The sequence below is a fragment of the Hemibagrus wyckioides genome, linkage group LG16 (assembly GCF_019097595.1).
Source record: "Hemibagrus wyckioides isolate EC202008001 linkage group LG16, SWU_Hwy_1.0, whole genome shotgun sequence".
NCBI classification, from domain to species: domain Eukaryota; kingdom Metazoa; phylum Chordata; class Actinopteri; order Siluriformes; family Bagridae; genus Hemibagrus; species Hemibagrus wyckioides.
The window spans coordinates 19,747,107-19,774,845 of record NC_080725.1 but is presented as its reverse complement, the minus strand read 5'-3'; the positions used below and the strand labels follow the sequence as shown (position 1 = coordinate 19,774,845).

The 27,739-nt window shown below is 40.4% G+C and overlaps 1 protein-coding gene across 4 annotated transcripts; it reads left to right on the top strand.

Annotated features, from left to right (window-relative positions):
• The first annotated feature begins 826 nt into the window (after positions 1 to 826).
• Positions 827 to 27,739, top strand: LOC131367240 (inositol polyphosphate 5-phosphatase K). Of its 4 annotated transcripts, none has more exons than XM_058412550.1 (13): positions 827 to 997; positions 7,420 to 8,097; positions 12,779 to 12,886; positions 13,171 to 13,279; positions 13,799 to 13,915; positions 17,796 to 17,971; positions 18,352 to 18,463; positions 19,383 to 19,492; positions 19,574 to 19,784; positions 19,868 to 20,005; positions 23,149 to 23,214; positions 23,351 to 23,455; positions 23,930 to 27,738. In XM_058412550.1, exons 2-13 carry the CDS (start codon positions 7,424 to 7,426, stop codon positions 24,338 to 24,340), a joined length of 2,337 nt encoding a protein of 778 aa, XP_058268533.1. In that variant the 5' UTR covers positions 827 to 997; positions 7,420 to 7,423; the 3' UTR covers positions 24,341 to 27,738. The 4 variants fall into 4 exon arrangements, 3 of the variants coding, with proteins under 3 accessions (XP_058268533.1, XP_058268534.1, XP_058268535.1); XM_058412551.1 differs by having other exon boundaries at positions 906 to 1,034; positions 23,930 to 27,739; XM_058412552.1 differs by lacking the exon at positions 827 to 997 and adding an exon at positions 1,092 to 1,376 and having other exon boundaries at positions 23,930 to 27,739.

Here is a 27,739-nt window from a genome sequence, read left to right as displayed (position 1 = left end):
ATGTTTGTCTGTTTATTTATGCACTGGAAACTTATATCTTCCACATATTGGCTCATTAATATTGTTTGTATATGAACAGATTCATACAATGATCAACTATACAGATCACACTGGAACTAAACCTGTATTATCATCTGATTTGCTTCTGATGTTCAGTTCCACAGACCACCCACACCACCAATCTGTCAACATAAAAAACGCCTGAAAAATCACCTAGCTTTTGAATGCATGTGAAAGACAACGTGGGTATCGTGGGTTGACTCTTTCCAAACAGCTTTCACTGACTGAAAAAAACCGTAAAATTTGTAAACTCCCTTCGATTGGCTTTCCACTGACGCAAACAAGCCAGCTTTCGGGTTCGGTTTCTTTCAAATGCTGAAAATTCTTGATATGCAGATGCAGAAAATTTCAATTCTTAAGACGTAAGCCAATTCGTAAGTGAGGGCATTCATATGCAGAGGACTCACTGTATGTCAGTAACTGATCCCAAAGGGCTGGAAAATAGGTCTGCTTGATGCTATCATTAAATCGTTTTATTAAACTACACTTTAACTGCTAACACTTCAAATGTATATTATTATCATTCGATTATTCCTTCACTTCAAATGTAAACTTTCCCACTTTCCCACTTACCCAGACTGAGTGACCCAGCGCGAGCCGCAGCTAGGTGTCTCTCTTGCGTGCACGTGCGCGAAAGACTCTTGGTCGTGGTCGTGCGTTTTTGATTCCCCCGCACGCGCCTTGCAGCAGTCTCAGACTCGCGAAACGCTCCGTGACGTCATCCACGCTTCGCTTTTCGGTTTGACAACGACAGATGTTAGATGATATGTGACTGAGCCCGGTCACACACGGTATCCTCCTCCCTCCCTCCCTCCATCTCTCTCTCTCTCTCTCTCTCTCTCTCTCGCACGGTTGTCCGGTAAGGTGTCGCGAGCAGTCCCTGTCCTATGCGGGGATAAAACGCATTCACCACCAAGGACAGGACAGGACAGGACAGGTGAGACATCCGCCACCTCCGTCATCACATCCTAAAGGTCCGTGTGTAGTGCATTGTGCACGTCATTGTGCATGTGCGCGCCATGTGTTTCTGCTTATTTGTGACCGTTATCTGTTTTCGTCCGTTATTGGTCATGTGACCGACCTGTCCTCACGCGCGTCTCTCTCTCTTGCGCGCTCTCTCTCTCTCTATATATAATGCATATGCATATATAAGCGGATGCATTGTGCTAATTAGGCTAGACGTTAGGCTTCACAACTTTGACAAAAAGAATCTTTGACCTGTTACTGCTCTTAATGGATGGATGAAATTCGTTCGGTGTTTGTGATGAAAATGAAAACAATAATTGCTTGAGGTCGTTTCACCTCGTGAATAAAAGGTAAGCTAAGCTACTCTAAACGCTTTAGGGTTTACTCTGATATGTATTTGTGCTGCATTGTTTATTTTTATATGAGCAGAGTAAAAAAAACTGGGACAGGTGAAAAGACTCGCTGTAAAGGTCAGGGCTGAAAATTGTATTTTAACTTTTTCTTACATCCATTGCGCATGCGCGGTCGCCGGGTAACATCGTAGAGCTCTAATAACGGTTCTGTTGAAAAATCGTAGCTAAAGGTTTTCGATTAAATGATCTGAAATACATTTAATCTAAAATAAATGTATTTTTAACTTTCAAAATATTCAAAATAAATTTTAAGACTTAATCTTATCAAGTTTTGGCCGTTTTGGATTTCTTTCAACAACTATACATACATACATATATATATATATATATATATATATATATATAAATTTTTTAATTTTTTTTTTATCATTTTTTGGGTTTAATACTATTATACTATATTAACTAGATTATTATTATTATTATTATTATTATTATTATTATTTATGCCACAGTGCTTAAATGTTCAATGCTACAATGTTCAGATCTGACTGGTTGGTGTTGATTAATAATCATCAGCTCTGACTGTAATTAAAACCCCAGCTGTATATTAATGCCTTTGTTTAAAGAGTTATTGTTTCTATAGTAACAGCTCTTTCACTGGGACGTCTATAGCAGGCGGTAGTAATAATAGATGTGTTTATGTAATAATAGATGTGTTATTTTACCAACAAAAACTATATACTGCAAAAAATAATACAAAGGCAAATATCGTCAACAAGACAATCTGTTTTTGGTCCCATGAAATGGTCCCATTAATGGTATTTTTATTAATTGCCCACAAAAATAAAGCAACACTAAATATAATATAGGAAATATTATACAGTCTAATATTATATAGAACAACTTTAGGGGAAATATATATTAGAAAATTATATATATATTTTTTTACATTTTATTTTTAAAGTTAAAATACTGAGTTTTTTGTCTTATTGAATTCAATGATATTTGTACTGATTGCCCACCAAAAATAAAATGATGCTAAAAATAAGGAAATATTATACACTATAAAAAATACTAAAAATAAAAAGTCAACTTTTAATATAAAATTAATTAATTCTAAAATATAAAAATATAATATATAAATATATAATATAAAAATCAAATTAACATATAAGATATAATATAAAAAATAATTGAAAATTAAATTATACAATTATTTTATTATATATACAATATATATATTATATATACAATATATACATACAATATAATACTATATATATATATATATATATATATATATATATATATATATATATATATACATATATAAAATTATTTACAAACAATAATATCCATGAAATCACCGAAACATATTGTGACATAATTTATCACAATATTTATATTAAATCCTCAGGCCTACTATTTTCTAGATTCTGATGGTTGCCAGATGTTTATAAGATCCCAATCCAAAAGAATGCATTGTTTTATTAATTTTCAATGTTTATTGCTTAGATCTGAAAGAAGAATTATTGTGTGTTCAGAATAGAATAGCTGAGGTAGCACGACTGAATTTTATGTGATCACATTCGGTTGATTAAAATGCAGCCGTGTCCCGTGTAAATGCTGAGTAAGGGCTGCTGTGGAGCTCAGTGTGAAGTGTGGAGTGCGCAGCATGTGTCTGGACATTTATATACACTGAAACCTGGCTGCGCAAAGCAAAGCAGTTATTCATCTTATCCAGAAACAACTGACCGAAAGGATTCACCGTTTGATGGTTAACGTCAGTTCCATGGGTTTATGAAGTTCACAGTGGGTGTACGTGAGTTCTTTGGCCTTTAACTTTCCTCACTTCATCGCTGCCATAGCAACAACTCACAATGCAAATAGAGATATCATTAAAGTGAAGCCCATCGCTGTTGATGTGTCTCATCAATCTTTCAGTCAGACTGTATGAACGAAGCCAGGAGCTCGAGCTTTCGGTCTTGTACGGCTGAGAGACAGTAAACAACTCCACGTGACGTGAGTGATGTGGGTGAAATATGGGCTGTGAATTTATTGGCTGTGTGAATTATTGCAGAAGACAGTACAGTAGTTATAATCTGACAGATTATTTGTTTCTCTCCAGACAAGCAGGTGTTTTTTTCTTCTTGTCCATTTGTAGGTTGATTAATATATTTACAAAAAAATAAAAACCCAAACAGCAGTCAGAAAGTCCTAGCCATGTGAGAAAGTAGCAGCTCTACTGTGGATGTAAAGAACGTGCAGATAAGGGTACTCTTTTGTGTGATTAGCATGTATTATTTTAGTATGTGGGGACGTGGTTACGGTATTGGACTACTCAGAAGTCCTACTGAGGTCCGTCTGGCTGCCACTGCTGGGCCCATGAGCAAGGCCCTTAACTCTCAGTTGTATAAAATATAAGTCACTCTGGATAAGGGAGTCTGCAAAATTCCAGAAACGTTACATGTGCAGGTATTGTGCCTTAAATGAGCTTTTTAGACTAAAGCTTTAGTCAGTGACCTTCAGTGAGGATGTAAGGGTTAGCCACTTCTGGACATGTTTTTGTGGGCTTTTGTCTCACTTAACGTGGTCTTGGACTTGACCGATAGTTTGTATGCACTAGAACTAATTCCTTTTTACTAAAAAAAAAAATCATAATCATTGCCAAACCCATAAATGAAGCTTGAACTTAATCTCAATTAAGCTCTAACTTAATCTTAACATAAGCTCATTGAATTGACTTCATTTAAACACGTCCAGTTTCACCTGAATGGAATGAGTTACATGAACACGACTTTTCTTTTATTACATAATTGGATTAACCATAAATTGAGTAAAAGCAATGAAAGCATGCTTTGATGAGAAACTAAATATTTGTACATGTTATAACTTATAAGCGCTCTCACTGTTTATACTGCTGAATAGAGTAGAATACCTCATATGTATGTGATATTGGATGCTGCTAATGCTTAAGCATTAGTTGTTGATTCTTTGGCTATAAATAATAAAATTTGAAGCAAGAGCTGGCAAATAACCATAGCGACGCTTTAGAGGAAAGCCCATCCAGAATCTATTAAATCTGGAACTGGACGTTCAACAAGTAGATATGGATGTGTGTCCACTTACCTTGCGTATTGTGTCAGATTTCTAAGCTGACCAAAGATATTAAATGAAAACAAAATCAGTAAAGAGTCTCTCTGATGAGATGAGACGTTTACCATGAAACAATTAACAGAAATGCATGTGATTGCACACAACAGATCCTCTGCAACAGAAGCTGCAATGGCTCAAAAACTTTTTGAAACTGAACTGCAGCCAGTTTCTTTCCCTCTATGTTTGACAGCTCTGATACAGTATGTGAAAAATCCTCGGTTTGTTCCTCTAACTGATGATTATGGTGTAAGGATGGAGTGCAGGGTGTGTAATGTAATACCTACCTTAGTGATCTCTCACAGCAGATGCATCAAGCGCTAGGATTTGCACAGTGTTAAAGATCGATACGGTCTCAATCATCAGGTAAAACACAGCGGAGCAGATTGAGAACACATCCAGCTTTAATACTGGCCCTGGTACATGTGAAATACAGTACATGAGTGAACTTGTAAAGTCAGCTCCATTATTACTATGCTTATTAACGAACATGAACAAAACTGAATAAACACAGATTCTGAGCAGTGACAGGTGAAGTGAATAAGACTGAGTATCTCCTCATCATGGCACCTGTTAGTGGGTGGGATATATTAGACAGCAAGTCAACATTTTGTCCTTTGTGTTAGAAGCAGGAAAAATGGGCAAGTGTAAGGATTTAAGCGGGTTTGATGAAGGGACAAATTGTGATGGCTAGACGACTGGATCAGAGCATCTCCAAAACTGCAGCTCTTGTGGTGGTGTTCCCGGTCTGCAGTGGTCATTATCTATCAAAAGTGGTCCAAGGAAGGAACAGTGGTGAACCGGCAACAGGGTCATGGGCAGTCAAGGCTCATTGATGTACATGGGGAGTGAAGGCTGGTCTGTGTGATCCGATCCAACAGACGAGCTACTGTTGATGAAATTGCTAAAGAAGTTAATGCTGGTTCTGATAGAAAGGTGTCAGAATACACAGTGTATGACGGGTTAGCAAAAGGGGGACCAACACAATATTAGGCAGCTGGTCATAATGTTATGCCTGATCAGTGTAACATTAATAACACATGCACTGTGTGATTTTGTGTTCGAACTGAATCTGTTCAAAGGCCGTAAATAATTTTTTCACATCAGGTTGAAAGACATTACTATTACTACTAAGTAGAATTTATTTTTTGTTAGAGGGTTTTTTTTTTACATATTATTATTATTATTATTATTATTATTACATTTTTTAATAATGTAGATCATATCTCATATATGAATCACATTCCATAACAATATGCTGTCCTGTTTGTTAGTTGCCTTTTTTTCCTTTTTACTGGAGAGAATAAACAGCACTGCGATGTCTTCCACACTTGACTTCACACCATTTTCCTTCTCATCAAACACTGCAGTGCATGTGATCTCACCCGGTCTGTTTGTGAAGATCTGTCCCAAAACGCCACTGCGCAAACTCGCCGCTCTGGTCCATGTCGAGCAGATGGATGGAGCCAGAGCGAGGCTTTATCTGAAATATATACTCCGACACTTTTCTGGACTCTGTTCAAATCCGCCGTGGGAGTAAATTACAGTCGGGAATTATAGTGAAGCTTGTTAAAAGGTTTGACTTTTTTTTTTTGGTTGCAGGTTTAATCGATCAAATCAGACCTTTTAATGAGCATCATTCAGTCAGTGCTAGGCAACAAAAAAAAGTGTCCGATCTTTAATGAGGAATTATGGGATTGCAGAATTCCAGCAGAGGTTGTTGGGCCATGGAAGTTGTTGCCAGGCAACGTGAAAGTGGAGCAGGATAGATGAGGGAGGGAGGGAACGAGGGAGTGTCTGTCATCTGCAGAGAGGAAGATGATCCTCACTGAGCGATAGTTCGAAAGCCTGCTGATGTCAGCTGTGACGTCCTTACCAAGACAGAGACGGGACATGAAAGCGAAAACCTAGTCTCACACACACACACACACACTCACACACACACATTCACACACTCACACACACACACGGTCCTGCAGACAGCATCAGATGGTGGAAGGAGGAGGTGTGAAGAGCATACTAACTCAGCTCGCCCTCATTGCACCCTTCACACCTTCATCACCTTTTCCTTACAGCGATGCATATTTGACGTTTCTTGATTAGCTTCTCAGCTTGAACTAGGGATGGACACAATTTTGGGCCAAGAGTCACATAAAATGTTGAAACTTTATAATCGGGAAGCTGCCTTTTCTTGTCAAGTCATTAATTAGCACAACCTGACAGCTAATGTCATGCTAAATGTATTTGACCGGCTTAGCTCTTGCTCTCTTACTAAGAATATACAGTGTGTCTTTATGTCTTTCTTTGCTAAGTAATGTATACGCACATATGCTGCTATGTTTGTGCTTTTTGGCTGGTATTAAAAATGCATTTCTACTGTGTTCCTGTGTACATAACAGATTGCTAGTTAAGTAACTGGGACTGCGGTAAGTCTTAAAGAGAAATTAAAAGTTAAGCTCCTAGCTGCTCCACAGTGGCAGCTATGTGTTCCTGAATAGCTAGCATGAAATTGCTTAAATTTTAGTCAACATAATAATCCTGGGACCTTAAGACCCTGATGTGTGATCTAGTGGATATGGCATTTAATTATATATATAGGTGAGTGTGTGAACAGCGATGCTTGCATTGCCACAGTGTCCTCATGTGTAGTCAGACATCAAATATACTGTAACCCCAGGCTAACATGGTTATTGAGCTAACTAACTAATGCTAGCTAGTTATAGAAGCTTCTTCTTTTGATGTCACATAGCTAAGTTTATGTCTGGCATGCCTTCTGGAAGATTGTTTCTCTGGGTGTCTTGCTGGGTGTTTGTCTCATGATTTTAACCTCCTTTTATATTTTATGGTTTAATCGAAGGACTTCTGACTTTCTGTGCTCATTTTGAAGGTTGATGGATCCAGCACAGCCTGGGCAAAGCGCCACATTCCTTATGCCATCCACAGGAAAACTTAGTCCATCTTCAGTTCCCATCCTGCCCCCTCCGGCTTCAGTCTGCCCCACAACAAAGACATTAAACCCTCCAGCTCTCAGCACTGCCAAGACATCAGAAACATCCCTGCAGGAACGTGGAAGCGCAGCGTCCACCTCTTTGGTGTCCGGCTCTGTTAGCATCAGCCGACCCAGGCCCACTGCCAAATCGGGGGTAAAATCCCCTAGAACCGTGGACCCTCCTTCCATTTTACCCATTATTCCAGTGACAAGCACTACATCTCAATCCCCTTCGGAGCCACTACAAGGACGCCGCAGTCCACAGAGCTCACAAAATGCTCAACTCAACCCCAAAGATGTTCAGCTCAGTCCAAATGCCCCTCTAAATCCAATTCAGACCCAGCTTAGCCCCAGCACCAAGCCCAGCTCGTTAACTTTCCCTAGTCCTTCTGTGCAACCTAGTCGGAGTGCAAATACACACTCGAGCTTTCTCCCTAAACCAAACCTAAACGCTCAGTCCATCCCTATTCCACAACCCAATCTCCAGAGCCAAGCGCCAGAGCCGATCATCATAAGTCCCGGCACTGCAGAAAAAGCTTCATACAACAAGTCCACCAACGATGACGGAGATTTTAGGTAAGATTTTACGCTTCTCTTCACATCTCCTAGGTATATAACAGTATTTGAACAGCTTTTGCTTAGCTTTTCTGCGGTGCTTGTGAATGTGTTGCCATAGCAATTATAAAGCAGCTTTTATTCTCGAAGGTGAAGCATTAGTCCTACTAAAGATTAATGGTGTGCATCATTTGTGGTGATGCGCTGTACATCACGGTACACAATCAACCATCCAGTGCATGAAAGATTCCAATGTGACAGAACAATCTAAGCTGATTCAATATAAAATAACATGATGTCATTTAGTATGAGACTGGACAAGTGGGAGGACACGCCTCATTCACTGGAACTGACAGATAGAGAGGCCACGCCTCCTTCGGTGGCACGGGCAGGTACATAAACGATGATTCTTCCACTGGATGCCTATTTTATTGGGACTGACAAGTAAAGAAGCCACACTTTCCTTTACTGGAACTGGCTGGTAGAAGGGCCACCCCTTTATTAACATGGACTGAGGGACACCTCCTTTTAACGTGACTTGCAGGTACACATGCCACACCTCTTTGACTGTGACTGACAGGTACAGAAGCCTACACTGTCATGATAAACATTAAGACAGAAGATGTTCTGCTAAAGCAAACCCCAAGCATTAACTTGAAAATGTTAAGCCTAATTGGAGCCACTGAGGATTGGGACACGGCTGTTCTGGGACGCCGTCTCCCTCAAGTCTGCGACTCCACAGAGGGTAAAACAATTAGAGCAGAGACTGTCTGATTTCCCTGATCCGTGTCTTCGTCATGGTCTCTAGGCAGTGAGTGACAGAATGAGCTCAGCAAGCCGCACTGGCCGAGTTCCTGCTCACAGATATCACACAGCACCTTGTGCCACATAATCCTGAGCTGCTATGCCAGGCACATGCTGACGAAACATGACAAAACCTTTTTAGTAGTAAGTTAGATTATCCAGTGTGGTCTGACCAGCATCCAGAAGACAGAATAAACTGGTCAAACTGGACAATGGGATTAGTTTCTAAATGATCACTATTAATGAAACAGAAAATTTCAGAAAGTTTCTTTTTACACGTCAATGATATATCTTTTTCAATAATGCATTACAATACTTTTCCATTTCTCTTAGGTAACTATGCAAGGGATTAAGCAGCATTAACAATTACATGACTACTATTTACTAAAGAATATCATTTAATTAATAATTAATTATGTTAGACTATTGACTAAGCCGGTAATTAGGTTTTTTAGTCATAACGCTTCTGCTGTACAACTGCTAGATCTGTTACTGATCTGGCTCTTTTATAATACATGTCCTAATTAAACATAATAAAAGCTGGGAAAAAAACCCCTGAGGCTTGTGTAAACATACACATAAATATTAATTGGTTAGAAATACAACAGGAAAAATGACCTGTGCAAAAATAAATAAATAAATAAATAAATAAGTAAATAAATAAATAAATAAATAAATAAATAAATAAATAAATAAATAAATAAGTAAATAAATAAGTAAATAAATAAATAAAATAGATGATTATATAACACTATGTAAGAAATTTTTTTTTTTCTTGTTCCTGGGAAATAAGTGTTATTTCCCCATTCTTTGTAACCCAAATAAAGAGAAAAAACCTATCTTAGCCATGAAAGTTTGGGTTAGTTTGGGTTAATTTTGAGGTTTTCGTTCTCTTAAAAGCCCACTTCAAGGGGCTTAATGGGTATTTTTTTATCATTTTCCATCAAGAGTAATTGGAAAATGTCATTCACTACCCAGGAACAAAAATCGTGTTACATAGTGTAATCATACATATAACTACTTTAATATACACCGATCAGGCAGAACATTATGAGCAGTGACAGGTGAAGTGAATAAGACTGATTATCTCCTCATCATGGCACCTGTTAGTGGGTGGGATATATTAGGCAGGAAGTGAACATTTTGTCCTCAAAGTTGATGTGTTAGAAGCAGGAAAAATGGACAAGTGTAAGGATTTGAGCGAGTTTGACGAAGGGCTGAATTGTGATGGCTAGACCACTGGATCAGAGTGTCTCCAAAACTGCAGCTCTTGTGGTCCCGGTCTGCAGTGGTCAGTATCTATCAAAAGTGCTCCAGGGTGCGACATGGTCATGGGCGGCCAAGACTCATTGATGCACGTGGGGAGCGAAGGCTGGCCCATGTGATCCGATCCAACAGAAGAGCTACTGTTGCTCAAATTGTTGAAGAAGTTAATGGCAAAAAGAGCAAAAGGAGGACCAACACAATATTAGGCAGGTGGTCATAATGTTATGCCTCATCGGTGTATGTTATGTATTGAATCCAGCCTTTGTTATTTGCTGGCCTAAATCTCCAGAACACATGGCATTTCTGTAACACTACAGACAGCTCTGTGCTTTGGCTCAGTTTGTGCCTCGTGGCTCGGTTACTCAGCTCGTATTTACAAAAAAAAAAAAAATGCTGCAACCCAAAACACATGGCATGATTGGTTCATATCCTGCACTCGGGATCAATTCAGAGTCCAATCACTTTCACACTGCGTTGAGTTCTCTTGGACGCAAACTAAACTGCGACCACTTTACTTAGACGCTATTGGACCGGCTGTTATTTACAGACCCACTTGAAGATTATAGACTAGTAGGTAGTAAACACTTTCCAGTATTAGGTCATAGTGTGATCTGATGGCTGTGAAAAGAAAGTGTTAAACAAAGTAGCCAAATGTTACCGGAACACATATGTGGTTGTGTTTCAGCGACAGAAAACATAACATACCACTAAAAAGCCCATTAGTATGTCTACAGATGCTGTCATCGATTTTAATACGTGTAGTGTTATGATTTTATTTGGATCCATAGCCATATCAATGCTTTCTGAGCACTGTCCTAATTCATTTACACAAAATGCTGTAGGACGAATGGACTGTAATGGCTCTAATGGCCTGCTTCTGCCATTAAATATTCATTTCTTTATTGATTTACTCATTTATTATTGAGTTGGAAAGCCCTACAGAGACAAGGGTCTCATTTTCAGAGAGACACTACATGTTGACAACAAGGAAATAAAAAACTTCCTTCATAATTGGTACTTGGGGAATTCTGGAGATTTCACAAGGATTGAACTGTAAATGTGGAAATATGATTAGACATTGGTCCTGGCAGTTTAAAATCACTAAAATGTTCATTGTGTACAGAATTTCATTCCAATACTAAGAGACAAAGTTAGCAAATGTGAAATTTCCTCCATTAATGACATTGTTCTCTAATTAAGGATGTGGATCTCTGGCATTGTTCTCTCTGATTCTCCAATAATGGTATTGTTCTCAAATTAAGGGTATGGATCTCAATTCATGGCATTGTTCTCTGATTAAGGGTATGGATCTCAATTCATGGCATTGTTCTCTGATTAAAGAGGTGGTTCTGCATTCATTGCATCATACTCAAATTAATGATGTGCTACTGCATTAGTGGCATTGTTCTCTATTAAGAGGGTGGTTCACTGTGAACATCATTGTTCTCCAATTAAAGATGTTGTTCTCCTTTAATGGCATATTAAATTCTTATTGTTCTCCTTTAATTGCATATATTCTCATTGTCCAGTGGTTCAATGAGGATCTCTGTTAATGGAATTGTTCTACAATTAAGGACTTGATTCTTTGTTAATGGCATGGTTCTCTAAACAACAATATGGTTCTCCAATAATGTCATTGACTTACACTATATTGCCAAAAGTTTTGGGACACCCCTCCAAATCATTGAATTCAGGTGTTATTTTTCAGGGGTTCCCATTTGTCTCCAAATGCTTCAGCATATGAAGACATTTTGGACAATTTCATGCTCCCAACTTTGTGGGAACAGTTTGGGGATGACCCCTTCCTGTTCCAACATGACTGTGCACCAGTGCACAAAGCAAGGTCCATAAAGACATGGATGAGCAAGTTTGAGTCCTGACCTCAACCAGAAGAGTTGAAGCTGTTATAGCTGCAAAGGGCGGGCCAACTCCATATTAAATTCATGTGGATGTAAAGACAGATGTCCCAGTTTTGCCATGGCGTGCAGTCTCCTCTCTAATTCATCCCAAAGGTGTTCTATCAGGTTGAGGTCAGGACTCTGTACAGGCCAGTCGAGTTCCTCCACACCAAACTCGCTTATCCATGTTTTTATGGACCTTTCTTTGTGTACTGGTGTACAGTCATGTTGGAACAGGGAGGGGTCATCCCCAAACTGTTCCCACAAAGTTGGGAGCATGAAATTGCCCAAAATATCTTGGTATGAAGCTGAAGCATTAAGAGTTCCTTTCACTGGAACTAAGGGGCCGAGCCCAATCCCTGAAAAACAACACCTGAGTTCAATGATTTGGAAGGGTGTCCCAAAACTTTTGGCAATATAGTGTATGTTCTCACTGACTCTAATCTGGTTCTTCCATTAATCATTTGACTGTCTCATTATTTTCCGCAATCATGTAGTCCTGTATCTACAAACATAGTTATTTCCACTGATGTGTCATCATATGGGTTTCACATTAAATGTGTGGTTCTGTCATGAGATGGCTCACATTTTGTGGTTCTCCTTTATTGATATAGAATGGTGCTGTTCTCCATTAAAGGGATGGCTTACTTGTGGTGGTGTTCTCCATGCTAATGGCATTTTTTCTCATTATTCAATTGGATCCTCCTTTAATAGCGTGGTTTTCTTGTTTATAGGGTTCACATCGTCACGTGGAACGTCGGCTCAGCGATGCCACCTGACGACATCAGCGGGTTGTTCAGTCCAGGAGTCAGTGACGGGAGCACAGACATGTTTATCGTTGGGTGAGGTGCTTTGTTTTTCCCTACCATGTCTTGATACGTGTCCAAACCTGCAGCTGGAGACATTTTGATTCACTTTCCAACACTAATCTGGCACGGTTCTAAAATCAAGCGCACCTCTAAAGATCTCCAAATTGGTGGGAGCAGGTGCATTAGCCTTAAGGGTTGGAAAGCAATCCTCCAGGGTAGTGAAGTCATGCAGGATCAGGGTTTGTTGACTCTGTGAGACATTGCTCTTTGTCATTGCTCTGATGTAGCATCCTATCTCTCTGTTTCTCTTAAATCAGGCTGCAAGAAGTAAACTGTATGATCAATAAGAGGCTGAAGGATGCACTCTTCATAGATCAGTGGAGTGAGCTGTGCATGGACACACTCGGACGCTTCGGTTACGTGCTGGTCAGTCACGTGATGCTTCTTGAAAAATCTGGAAAAGTCAGGTCTCAGCCCAATTTCAAGACCTTTGTCTAACACAGACTCCATTGTTTTAAATAGAGACAGTGAGAAATCAGTCCACAAAATTTTTATTTGTTAGATTTGCTGCAGTTAACACAGTGCGGCTTTAATGATGAATAACTAATTAATTGTAAATTATTATCATCTCTACAGTTTCCATGTTGATTTGGCCTTATGGAATAATGTTTGAGAAATGTGAGTGGACATTTGGATCCAGCTAAACAAAGGCTAGAATGACAATTAAACTCTCTAACTCCAACTAGAGCATTACATGCCAACCTGCCAAGAACACAATTTACTAGATAGTAATTTTCTTCCTATGCTAAGTATTGAGAAAGCTTATGATTAATCTGGACTATGTGTGTTAGATCAATGTTGGAGGTAAATTCTGCTCACATCTCAAGCTGCTGAAGCAAGCAATAATGTGTAAGATCTGAGTGATGATCCTGTTTTGGCCCATAGGTGGCGTCTCAGAGGATGCACAGCGTTTTGCTGCTGGTTTTCTCCAAGTTTTGCCACTTGCCGTTCCTGCGCGGGATTCAGACCCAAAGCACACGGACTGGCCTTGGCGGCTGCTGGGTGAGTCAGGAAACATGGGCGTCATTGTATTACAGTTTATTTACATTCATTGTTGGGAATAATCTATAGGTAGTTGGTGACCTTCTAGCATCTATGTACATCAGTGGGCGTGACTAATGTTGGGTAAACTTCATCCTCACCAACGACCATCAAGCAAGCTAAAAGCTAACATATAGCCTTTTGTAAAGGATGATCAGTCCATCATTTTTGCATTCCTCCCATTTAATCCGGGCTTGGGACCGGCACTGAGAGTTAACTCTTCAGTGGCTGGGTTAGCACCCTGCCCGGGAATTGAACCCGGGCCACGGCAATGAGAGCGTGAAATCCTGCTGCTGGACCACCAGGAGACTAGACTTATCTAGAGTGAATTACATTTTATACAACTGAGCGATTGAGGGTTATGGGTCTTGCTCAAGGGCCCAGAAAAGGCAGCTTCAAATTCACAACCTTCAGATCAGTAGTCCAAAACCTTAACCATTAAGCTACCACATCCCCCATTCATTATACAGTGCATCTGAAGGTGGTGGATCTGTTATGTTGCATGGGGAATTTTTTTTTTGTTGTTGCTATAGTTTTGTCATTGCAATTCAATACCCATTTCTTTTGACTGAACACATAATGAAACATTTTTTATCCTGATGGGCGTGGCCTCTTCCAGGATGACTCCGCCCCAATCCAGGGTGAAGTAAATAGTATGCCATCACACTAACCTCATCTCAGTGAAAAGTATATGTATGGGAGACCATACATAGAGACCAGCTGAGAGAAAGTATTTTGGAAGAACTTTCACAGCAGTCCCAGAGACTTGTAGAATCTGCGCCAAGGAGCATTGATGCTGCTCTGGTAGCTCATCGTAGCCTGAAACCACACTAACACACTTCATGTAGGCTTTTCCTTTAATTTGACACATAGAATTATTTCTGCAATAGAATCTCAACTTAGAACTGGTTAAATCGGTTTATTTCTCCGCATTATGGAGGCTCTGCTCTTTTCATATGTTTGATGTTTAACATCAGAGATGTGTTAGGCTTTGACCCTGGTGTTTAGGTGGACCTTTGATGATCAGTGCTAGCCAGAGAGAGAGAGAGAGAGAGAGAGGGGTTAGATTGGGTGTGTGTTTATCTGCGTATGTGTGTGTATATAGACGTCACAGGGCTTGTGTATTGATGTCGTCATGCCTCCAAGGTTGTGCTGCAGTCTCCTTTGAGCCGTGTGCAGTAGGTCACAGCAGCTTGTCTATACACACACTGGCATTTTTAACTACCTAGTGTGAAAACAATAAATTAGCACGTACTCCTTCCAGCATGTTCAGTCAGGTTCAAAAGTCTGCGTCGCTATTAGCAACTGCTATTATTTGGTTATTAAAGACAACACGGTCTCAATAAACTGATGACTATTATTCGGAAAATCTGTCAAGAAGAAATGAGATCCTGTGTATGCTGGAGGAGAAACTGAGATCTGATTGAAAGTACTGTAACATGGTTGTGAGTGGTGTGTGAGTGATGTCCCTGAGGGAATCCAGCCCTGTTCCACTCCATTAGTGCTACATCACACCGACCCAACACAACCCACAGCTCCTGATTATTATCAGGCTAATGCATATTAATCCCCGTTAATGCTCCTTTTTGAATAGGAATTTTTTTAAGCCGTCGGTGTGACACGAAAGCACTTCAGGAAGGAGGAAAGTGGCACTTTTTGGAGTCATCCGCCTCCACAGCCACTGCAAATTAGTGACATTTGAACAGGACTGGAGAAATTTTTAACAACAGTCTCTACAAGTGACAGATCTATTAGTTTAATGGTAACACTTAAAGCCGTTGTTTATATGACACCTCGTAGGCTTTTTCATGAGGCACCTGGTGTTAGTCATCACGTAATGGTGATGCATAAACCATTTTTTTCTTCTTTCTATGTCACTTGTCATTAAGGAGCTTCAACAGATGTTATGTATATTGTTGTGAAGCCAGCTGTTACCAGGTCAGCTGTGTTCTCCAGATTCACCAGCGTTATTTAATTATATATAAAGTAATAAAAATTAACCTCCTGGTGGTCCAGCGGCAGGATCCCGTGCTCTCATTGCCAGGGCCCAGGTTTGATTCCTGTGTAGGGCACTCACCCTGCAACTGTACTGTCAGTGCTGGTCACTAGCCCCACATAAAATGGGAGGGTTGTGTCCGGCATAAAACCTGTGCCAAATCAAAACATGAGGACCAAATGATCCGCCTGTGGTGACCTTGAACAAGGAGAAGCCGAAAGACCGATGGCAACATATCGAGTAATGAGAATCTGAGTTTAGCAGTCTCTTGGGGTTGCTGTTTAGAGAGATTTTGCAGATGAAGGAAGCACAGCAGTAGTCATGTCTGGATATTTAACAGAGCTCGTGTAAGGATTTGAGCATGTTTGCATTCTTCTGATGGTATAAAGAGGAAATCTGCAGGATTTGGTGATAGATGAAGTGCGATGGGAGAAGTTCATCTGAAAGCACACTACAATTCTTAGACTATGATGATGATGATGATAAAGATGGAGAGGTCCAGCAATGGAGAGTTATTCACTGGTAACTATTTCAGTTCATTTTTTCAAGGTTGTGTTTTAGGTCTTTTATCCAGGGAGAGAGATAAGAAAAGCTGATCAATATGTTCTGATGGATAAAAAAAAGAAAAGTAAGGTTATGTGTCATTGCTGCAGTAGCGATAAAACAATTAGATGTGATCACAAAGCCTAGTGCTTTAGTATAAAGAGAGAACAAGAGTGGACCAAGTGCTGAACCCTGAGGGAGCCTGCAGTACGACTGTAAAGGTAATGGGACTGAAGTTTTCAGTGCTGTGTGGTAAGATTGATGGGAAATTCAGCAAGAGTGGGAATGCGGATCTGATGAATGATGGTCAAAGGCAGCGGAAAGGTTAACATAGAGTTCTTGCTGGCTTTGTGTAAATCTTCAGTGGCTGCAAGAAGGCCATTCGCTGTCAATACAAGCCTTGTAAATAGAGTACTTACCATACAGGAGCTCAGTTAGTTTCAAGACAAGATATCAAAACAGCTTTATTAGTTTCAGGGTTATGGATAGGATTGTAAGGAGAAAAAGAGGTGTGTAGCTTGAGACATGCTGCTGGGTTGTAGCTACAAAATGGTGACAAGAACTAAACTAGTTATCAGCCCTAGCACATCACATGACCTAGTCACACTCACAGATTACTCACATCTGTTGTATGTTTCACTGAGGAGTAACCCTAATAACTAAGTTCGGGTTTCTTTGTGGTTAATTGTCAAGCCTTGTCATGTACAGCCATCAGGCATAAGATATATGACCACATGCCTAATATTGTGTTGGTCCCCCTTTTGCTGCTAAAACAGCCCTGACCCTTCGAGGCATGGACACCACTAGATCCCTGAAGGTGTGCTGTGGTATCTGGTACCAAGATATCCTGTAAGTTGCAGGACTTAGAAGGATACTTACAGGACTTAAGGGATACGTTTGATAGGTACTGACCACTGCAGACCGGGAACACCCCACAAGAGCTGCAGTTTTGGAGATGCCCTGATCCAGTAGTCTAGCCATCACAATTTGTCCCTTCGTCAAACTCACTCAAATCCTTACGCTTGTCCATTTTACCTGCTTCTAACATCAACTTTGAAGACAAAATGTTCACTTGCTGCCTCAGTGTTTCAAAGACAAAGCTCAAAGAAAGCAACATCCATCATCTCAATTATAGTGCATTTTATTTTAAAAGACAAAAACACAGGCTGTTACCTGTTACTGTTCTAAAGCACAATCAGTTCTCATAAATCAATGGTCTGATTTAATCAGGAATCTGTCTCTCTGTAAATGTGAGAATGATGCTCTCTCTCTCTCTCTCTCTCTCTCTCTCTCTCTCTCCAGGGAAATAAGGGTGGTGTGAGTGTGAGGATGATGATGTTCGGTCACCCCGTGTGCTTTCTAAACTGCCACCTGCCGGCTCACATGCGGAACCTGGAGCAGCGCATCGAGGACTTTGAAAGCATCCTGCAGCAGCAGCAGTTTGAGGGCGGGGCTGCTGTGGGCGTGCTCGATCACGAGTGGGTGGGGCCAGGGGTGGAGCAAATATATATTTTTCTAGGTTTTATTTTTTCTAAAGCACTTTTAAAAACCTTTGACTAAACCTGTGTACACTGAGGTATATGGCTCTGAGAAAAGAAATATACATATTTATATATAGCACCGTTTCACACTCCAATAACCCTATGTGTCAATAAAATATATATCAGTATAAAAGGTTATTTATAGGAATGCTTAATACAATTTTATATTATGGTATATTTAGCTACCACCTAGCATAGTTTAACCACGTAAACAATTACTTAAATAGTTTGAATAAAATTGTTGGAGTTAAATGATGCCAAAACTCCAGAACCAGGTCTAACATCAGGCTCATGAGGTGTGTTCTCTTTCTCCGCAGTGTCGTGTTCTGGTTTGGTGACCTGAACTTTCGCATCGATGACTATGATATCCATGTGGTGAAAAGTGCAATAGAGAACAATAAACTGTCTGTGCTCTGGGAGAAAGATCAGGTGAGACCTCTATGACTCGGGTTTCTGGGACGACTGGTTTCAGCCCCTTAGAGAGCGGTAGAGTGTACAGTTACAGGCGTTTCTTTTGTACTCCGACGACATGCAATACTCATTAATGCGATGGAAAATCTGACGCAATCTACCTAATAATAATATTTGGTATAAGAATAGACTATACTGAAGTAATTCAATATAATATAATGTAATAATAATAATCCGCTGAGGATAATGGATGTTGAAGTTCGTTGCAGTTCCTTTTACCTCCACAAGAGGTCGCCTCATCATCATACTATTATTGGTCTGGGCTAAGAACTGCTCTGATGCTGTGTGCAAAAGTCTGCAATCAATTCAGTGTGATTAAAAAGCTTGAAAGTAAGGATGTATCAATGCCATTTTTTCACACTGTTTATTAGTACAAGAGTATGATTTTATGGCACCGATACTGATATAACACACTATTGATGAATTTGCTTAGCATTTATCAATCAGGGCCGCGTGGAACATCTTATTTAGCTCCGTTTGCTAGCTAGGAAATGAACTAATCGTTTCTAAAGGTTAGGTCTAACAGGTTATAAGGTTTTAACAACATTTTTAATTAGGAGGCCATCCTGAGCACACAGATAAGAGGGTTGCTCTCATCGTATCTCAGAGCTCACAGAACTGAAGCGCTTTCATACAAGCTTGCTTCACTGCCCCATGCCCGCTAATATTTTTGTGTCCAACCACTTTGAATGACCATACTCACTGCTCTGCAGTCACAAATCTCCTGTCCTCATGTTAAAGACCTGGTTCAATTGCCATGAAGATGTTTTATGATGACGATTTGAAGATGAACTTAGACTTGAACTAAGTTGCTGCTACTAATGAAACATTTTAGACAAGGGAAAGATTACCAGTGACCAGTGTTCCTGTCTTTCAGCTCAACATAGCGAAGAAGAGCGAGTCTGTGATGGATGAGTTTGTGGAAGGCCCTCTGAATTTCCCACCGACCTACAAGTTTGACGTAGGAACACACACCTATGACACAAGGTGCGTATATTTCCGTGAGAACTAAAGTGATTTTGACAACGTTGTCGCAATTCACGCAAGTTTTTTCCATCTGTCTGGCAGTGCTAAGAAGAGGAAACCTGCGTGGACAGACCGAATCCTGTGGCGTCTCCGCAGGACAGGTTCCCCTGTGCCGTCCCACAATGCCGCTCTGCAGCGGGGTCTTACCTCTTGGCTTGGCGGAGCCACACGGGTCACTCAGTGTTTTTACCGCAGTCACATGGGCTACACCGTTAGCGACCACAAACCTGTCTCCGCCCTTTTCTGTCTGCATGTGAGACAAAACACAAATGTTGAGTCGTTTATATAGAAGCCAGATGTCTATACAGCTGTTTTGAACCGCTTGTCTCTGTGCAGTTTCCCTTTAAGCTGGACCTGCCATTAGTCAAGCTGGAGGTGGAAAAGGAGTGGACCAAAGTGTCGGATGCGACAGCCAAGTTTACTACAGCGTCGGGTTTCCAGAGGAGCTCCTGGGACTGGGTGGGATTGTACAAGGTGAGTTCAGATGCAGGTCAGCTGCGACCACTGGACTTGAAATGAACCTTCGTAACACTGTGTACACAAGTTGTCATCACTATACGGCTTTTTAGTGTCACTTTACTAACAAAAGAGAAAGGAATATCACTTAATCACTGAGAAAGGTTCCTTTCGCTCTTGTACGAAACTACTCAGATGCATCGCACTGGACAGCTGAACCGTTTGCCCCAGTGTTATCAAGAGATCATGCATTTGAATCCCACAGCTATCCGTACTCAGGAGTCTGGAGAGCAGACCTGGATGTTCGCTCTCTCTCTGTCTCTCTCTCTCTCTCTCTCTCCCCTGTGTATCAGAGCGACATTAGTGAGGCCTGGGAGTCTGTGAACTCCAATTGTAGAAAAGGGGGATTTGTGTTTTCCCTGGAGGAATCAATCACCGTTGTGTGATGGGTGGGAAATGGCACACTCTTGCTTTTTTCACTGCACAGGTAGATTTGATTTCCTCAGCACTTGGACTTTCAGTGCTACTACACTGCCAATCATTGTCAGCCTGTCCGAATGGCTTACAGGTCATGGGTTTTCCAATAATGAAGTTGTGTCTGCTGCTCTACATTTGAACTCCATTTGGACTCTGTCAGCTCACTTTAATATGTCCAAAACACATCAGCAGACTGAATTACATATGTAATAAACATGAACAAAGTGAATTGTTTACTTCATAGTCCTGTTTTCCCCAAAAAATAATTTTGAAGAAGAAGCTAAAAGTTAGAATACACACATATTGTTCAAAGTCTTCATAAATGACATAAAAGGCCAGATGATGTAACCGATAGTATTTTGTCATTTGGTCGTTTCGCATATTTTATATTTAAATGACAAACCGTTCATTTAAGCTTGAAGGATTTTAAATACTATAAACATTATAAATCACTAATGCAACTCTATGTCTGCCTTTAAGAGTGTGGCTGCATCTCCATCAGAGAGTCGGCCATTTTAAAGGTCTGTCTCTCACTCTCAATTGTAAGATTGTTTCAGTACAGTGGAACTTTCACCTCCTAAAAAATCCCACAAAAAAAAACAGAATCGACCCTCACAATGTTCTTTACTGGAAATGGCGTAATATGTTCTGAAGCGTCTCAGCTAGAAAGAAACAGCAGATGAAGCTAGTCTCAGCCAACTTCATCTACAAGTGCAAGCAGCTTGTGACGTTGTTGTAGCTCTCAAATAATTTCTTATGTTAATGAATTTTAATTTTATTTTAGATTTTATTTAGTTTAAATAAAATCCACTATTTGGCCTACAATCCTGTTTGATTAAGCTTACAAATTTATATGGCATGTGAAATGTAAATATTGATATCTTTGGGTTTTTACAGAGACAGATGAGGAATGTTGCAGGAAATTGAGTCATCAGTGTCCTCTAATGTATACAATATACTGATTCACCAACTAGGAAGCTGATTGAGATGCATACTGTATGTGTGTGTGTGTGTGTGTGTACTAATATCATTATTCTTGTTATTCCATGATATAATGCACTTCTCAACAGTAACAGTCAAGATAAGATGAGCAGTGATAGCTCAAGTGGTTAAGGCTTGTTGATAGGAAGATTGGGGTTCAAGACCCAGCACTGCTCCAACTGTTGGGCCCTTGAGCAAGGCCCTCAACAACCACCACTGCTTTAGGGGCGGTGCATCATGGCTTACCTTGTGCTCTGACCCCAACCCTTCAAGGATGGGGTATACGGTGAAAGAATTTCACTGTGCAGTAATGTATATGTGATAAATAAAGGCTACTTATATTGAGAAATATTAGGCTGTAGGTTTCCCCATTTTAATATTACCCCCCATCTGCTACTGGTGGTCAGATAAATTCTTATTATCCTGTTTACTCTTTTACATTCCAAACCTTAAATCTAATTATCCTGTACGTACAAAAACAGTGCAAAATGATTGAGCTCATATATACATAATTCATGGGGCAGTGGTAGCTCAAGTGGTTAAGTCTCTGGATTGTTTTCTGGAAGATTGGGATTCAAGCCCCAGCACGACTAAATTGCCACTGCTGGGCCCTTGAGCAAGGCCTCCAACTCACCCTGCTCTATGGGTGCTACATCATGGCTGACCCAAACCCTCCAAGGATGGGATATGCAAAGATATGTAGTATGCATGTGACAAATAAAGGCATAACTTAACATAATGACCATAGTGAGGAGTGGAAATGTAGAAGCTTCCCAGTGCTAAGGTAAAAGCCATGTGTGCAGCTCAACCTGCAAGTTTTTCCAGATATTTTAATAACATCCTTCTGTAATTAAGGCTTAGTAGAAATGTGCCACGAAAGTAAGTGCTTAAATGCTGCTGATTGGTGTGATTGCACTGTAAGCACATGCTTATTATATGTCTGTTCTAATGGAATTTGGTAATGGAATGCTTTCAAGACGTCATGAACAGCCTTAATAACGCTGTTGACAAGCACTTGAGGAATGTCTGTGCCCGAAAACTTACCACCGTTAGATATTTAGTTGATAATTAAATGACGTGGCATATAGGCAATAAGAACTTTTACAGGTACTGATTACCTGTTACACCTGTCAGTGTGTTAGCTCATGATGTTATTGTGCAATGATTTGGAATTTCAACACAGGAAGTGTAAGTCATTATGGAGATCAAAACACTATTTTACATTCTACATTGAAGGCTGTTAATCTAATAAGATAGCTAATTCATTACCCTTGTTATTAGTAATTTTCCTGCTTGTGCTAAGCATCATAATTACCTAGATTAGTTACCTAGCAACTGTTTACGACCGTAACCACCTAAACACCCAGCAGTTGTTGTATTCAAACTGATCCTGTCAAATTCCATTCAAATGCACCATTTTGCAGTCGGTGACATCATCAGATGTGTTGGTAAATTATTAGGGCGTGACTCGATCCATGACACTACAGTGTTTATTATCTAATCGATTTGCACCATATTGAGTCATGCCAGCATTGAGTCACGAGCTGTCAGGAAAACAAAACAAACAAATCACCAAGTAGAGAACACGTATCATCTTCTCATAAACACTGAGAAGCAGTTACACAACCTCGGAGTCAACGTTGCACTATTGCAAATGTCATGATGTGTGTTTTATGTGTCCTCTGTGACCTCCTTTCTGTCAGGTGGGATTCAAACACCACAAGGACTATGCAGCCTACGTCTGGGCCAAATCTGACCATTCCACTCAGGTAATAAAAGAAAAAGGCATGTTAAGTCTGAAAAGCACCCAGACAATCTGCTTAGTGTGTGAGCTTACACTAAAGACCTTACTATGGCAAGCGCCAGTATCCACTGTGTGTAGTCCAGTTTTCGTTTTGCTTCCAGGTGACTTTTCCAGAAGAGGATTTGCCTAGAGACGCAGGAGAATACGTGCTGGGTTACTACAGCCACAACATGAACAGCATTGTGGGAATTACAGAACCGTTCCAGGTCGGGTTGCTAAGATCTTTTTAAGTAAAACACGTACAAGTCATTCATTTAGTTCAGTGCTTTAGTGTTTGGCAATAACCCAGCTGATCATAGGTTTATTGCTCACTGCTGGACATCATGGGCACTTTTTGGTCATTTGACAGAAATTCAATGTAGCAACACACATCAGCTACAAATGACTGATCATATGAATGTTCATGTATATTGTTACTGCATCTAAATGAACATAGAAAATATAATAAAATAACAAGCTATTTATTTAAGGTTGAGAGATTAGTATCATTTTTATTTGTATTGTGTTTTAATAAATAATACAGAACAAGTTCCACAAAAAATTTTAGATTAACATACAGTGCAGTAGAAGCTCGTACAAATTTAATTCACGTCTTCCCTGCACTCTTTTCCGCTCCTTTCCTTTTTTCTTTCCTCTCTCCAACCTTCTTTCTCCGTTCTGCTCCACTCATCCTCCTCTAGGTTCAGTTACCTGTCTGCTCCCCTCCCGCCCCGCCGTGTCCGTCTCGCTCGGACAGTTCGGACGCAAGCTCCGAGGACGACAGCACTCTGGTCCTGCTGGCTTCTAACTCACGCAGCCCGAGTCCCAGGACACGCTCCAATAAACGGCAGCAGCGGCACCATCGCAGTCGTAGCCCCGCCGTACCTGCCCTGCAGTCCCTCAGTCTGAAACCCAGAGACTCCCCTGTTTCACCCCGCCAGGCCGCGAACACCAAGAAGGAGCGTCTGTTCTCCCCAGAGTCACCTTCTATTAGTCCTCTGAGCCCTGCCAATGGCATCAGTGTCCCCGAAGCACTGGTGGCCGCCATCCTGGGGGAACACAGAGCACCTCAGGGCCAGCCCCCTGCCAAGAGCGGGGACTCTAACCGATGACCACACATCTGCTGTCCAGGACTTGTAGAATGCTAATACATAACAGCTACAACGTGCGAGAGTCGTGTTTTTTTAGATGTAGCTCTGACCTGTTGCTGGGTTCACACTGCAGTCTGTCTCTTCAAATCAGTGCCGGTTCGAGCCTTGCTACTGGGCCTTTTTCTCATCACAATCTGCTGTGCTCGTGAGCTTTTTGAGTATGAATAAGTAGCTAGCTTGTTATCTTTGCTATTGTCTGGAGACCACTGACATATCACAAAGTTTATCAAATAGCTAGCTGTTGAGTTTCACACTCATCTGCTCGAACCATCATATACCTTTGACTGTAGTTTCTTAAGCTAGTTAGCTATTTTGCTAGCTACTTTCCTGATTACTGAGCTAGTGTTAGCATCCACGCTTCAGACACTCTCAGTGCTAAACTAAGCAGCTAGCAGCAACCAGCAATACTGAGTGCTTTTCAGATGTCTCTTTTTAGCTGATGGACAGTGTGCCAGGTCCGTGTTTATCTTGGCGAATTTTTACAGCATTTACAGCAACAGCGTGGCAGTTGATGGATCATAGTTAAGGAATCAGCATACATTTGGTTCATGTTCTTCCTACTGTATATGAGCTGAAAATGTACGGATTGGAGTAAATTATCCTGCAGTATTTTCTACAGAGATCATAAGTCTGAGCTGTTTTCATGAGATCATTCAGAATTATTAAATATAAGCACAGTGGCTCAGTGGGTCGTACTTTTACCTCTGAGGTTGGAGCTTTGATCTCCACCAATCTCTGCCATCAGTCTGCATGAAAACTTCAGAAGTTTCCTCAAGGTACTCCAGTTTCCTCCCCCAGTCCATAGGTTTATTGGCATCTTTAAATTGTCTGTAGTTTGTGAATGGGTGTATGATTGTGCCCTATTACATGTTGGCACCCCGTCCAGGGTCTCCCCCATTATTTTGCCTCGAGTCACCTAGGATAGACTCCAGGCTTCTCGTGACGCAGTAGTATAAGCGCTACTGAAATAGGATGGATGTATTTTATATAATATATTTAGTAAAAGGCATATGTACATTTGTGCTGGAAAGCAAAGATGCCCTAAAAATGATGTAACAGCTCTAAATTGAACAAAGTCATTATTTATTACGAGCACACTTTGCCTTTAAATATTCTTCAGTAGCCTCAAGTACTTCCTCCAAATTTCTAAGAATGTTAGCAGGTAAAGTGTTTCTCTGTATCTTGGAGGTCCTGCAACAGTGCTTCTGAAAGCTAGTATTTTTTGTCTGAAAATTTTTCTGAAACGTTTCAGTTTTGTTGGAAAATATATATCAGGATGCCTAAGACTTTTGCACTGTATTGTATGTAATATTTATATGTATTGCATTTAGGGGTTCTTTGGGTTAACAGGTCACATTGTAGGTCTAATGGTCAGGGTCTGGGAATGTTATAGCTATATCATTTCAATTTCTTTAACTTTGACAGATGTATGACATCCCCTTTTTCCTCTGGTATGAACTTCTCTCTGCCAACCTCATCATTTTTAGCACTGATTTCCTAATCAGGATTGATGAGATGAGGTGCTTTTACCAACTATACTTGATTTGCCAAGATATACACAGGCCATAATTCCAGTACATTTCCATCTATACGCCAAGATTCATTTCTGAAATAGATCCCTGGTCGCATTTGAGGCATGAGCTCATGCTTTTTGCACACGTCGTCTCTATATATCTCTGTCTTTTCCTTTTCAACTCGTATAAGTCCATAAATGAAGCAGACGCCATAGAAATCATATTTCTATGGCAATCATAGTCAATGCTTTATTTTAGATCATAATCAACAAAGATATCATGATTGTGCATGGTGTAGTTTCATAGCAAAGTGTTTAGACCGGTGTTATCGGTGTCTCTCAGTCTGATTTGATGTGTTGTAATTTTTCTGTGCGTATCATCCGCGATTTTTTGTCATTCGCTTTCTTGATAGTAGTGCTGTGGATGGGACAGGCTAACGCTAGCTCTGCGTGGACAAGAGGAAAAGATCAGATACTAAAACGAATAGCTTCTTTCAGTCGTCAGGCGCTAGAGCAAGTGGCAGAGAGGGCTCTACTGTACTGTACTATGCACACTAATCTACACTTATATTGCCAAAAGGGAACAGGAAGCGGTCATCCCCAAACTGTTCCCATAAAGTTGGGAGCATGAAATTGTCCAAAATGTCTTGGTATGCTGAAGCATTAAGAGTTCCTTTCACTGGAACTAAGGGGACGAGCCCAACCCCTGAAAAACAACACCTGAATTCGATGATATGGAGGGGTGTCCCAAAACTTTTGCCAGTATAGTGTACCTGTGTAGTGTGTATAGTGTGTAGAGGACGGACCGGCACCACTTCGAATACCCACCTGAGGCTTATAAATGTTATGTAATGTATGTGTGTGTGTGGGTGGGGGAGGGGGGCTGTCATGTTTAATTTTATTCATTCTTGCTCCGAAATCTAGTCATGACTTGTGATCGTATGCAGAAAAGATATCACGTGATTTCTTTTAAGCCTCATAATCCTGGAGAATCTGAATGAACTTTCATGTTGTTTGTGAAGAAACCCCCCCACAAAAGCCATAATCTCCAGCCTTATTGTTAAATACAGCTACCAAAACACAGGTCACCCTGGTGGACCTATCTGGACAGTGCAACTAATGTGACATCATAAAAAAAGTGATCAGTTAAGGCAAATTGGCATCGATCAGTTTAGACAAGTAATAATGGAGCTGGAAAACAATTCACCAGCTGCTGATTTTGGTCGACCAGTTTGACCAGGTCAGCTTGTGTTTTGGTAGCTTATCAGACCAAGCTGGATGTTTCAGCAGGGAGTGCAATCCGGACAAACAGGATCCAGCTTTTATTGATGTCTTATAGTAGTAAAGGTGAGTCACATGTAACAAAAAGAACTATTTTCTTTTTAATGTCAGTAAACACCTTAATTGCATAAAACCCAACAGGGTGCAATAATAAATTATATATATTTTTAATTATTATTATTTTTTTCGACTAGAAACCTAAGGGGGGGTGCAAATTTTTTTGCACTTTACGCTAGCGTATCTCCACAGCCAGACCCAAACACAACCAAACAAACAAATAACTCAATATAATTAATCTATGACCATAGAATACTACTGTACACTGGTTTTTATTATCTGCAGTGTCGAAACGACGGTCTCGTTTTTTCAGGGAGTGAAATGAAATGTACATGAAGTGTAGCTGTCCTCTGATTTTCTGCACCGTTTCGAGTCACGAGAAAGTCGTGCGAGAGCCTGTGAACGTTCCTGCAGTGTGAGAGCTTCAATACATTGTGCAAAATAAAAAAAAAAAAAGATATCTTAAAAGACCGTGTTTTCATTTATAAACGGGTAAATTGTGACTTTTA

Coding starts and splice junctions, on each gene's coding strand:
- LOC131367240 (XM_058412551.1), top strand. CDS start 7,424: ATGGATCCAGCACAGCCTGGGCAAAGCGCCACATTCCTTATGCCATCC. Junction 13,916..17,795: donor CTGGCCTTGGCGGCTGCTGG/GTGAGTCAGGAA, acceptor CTCTCTCTCCAG/GGAAATAAGGGTGGTGTGAG. Junction 23,215..23,350: donor AATCTGACCATTCCACTCAG/GTAATAAAAGAA, acceptor TTTTGCTTCCAG/GTGACTTTTCCAGAAGAGGA.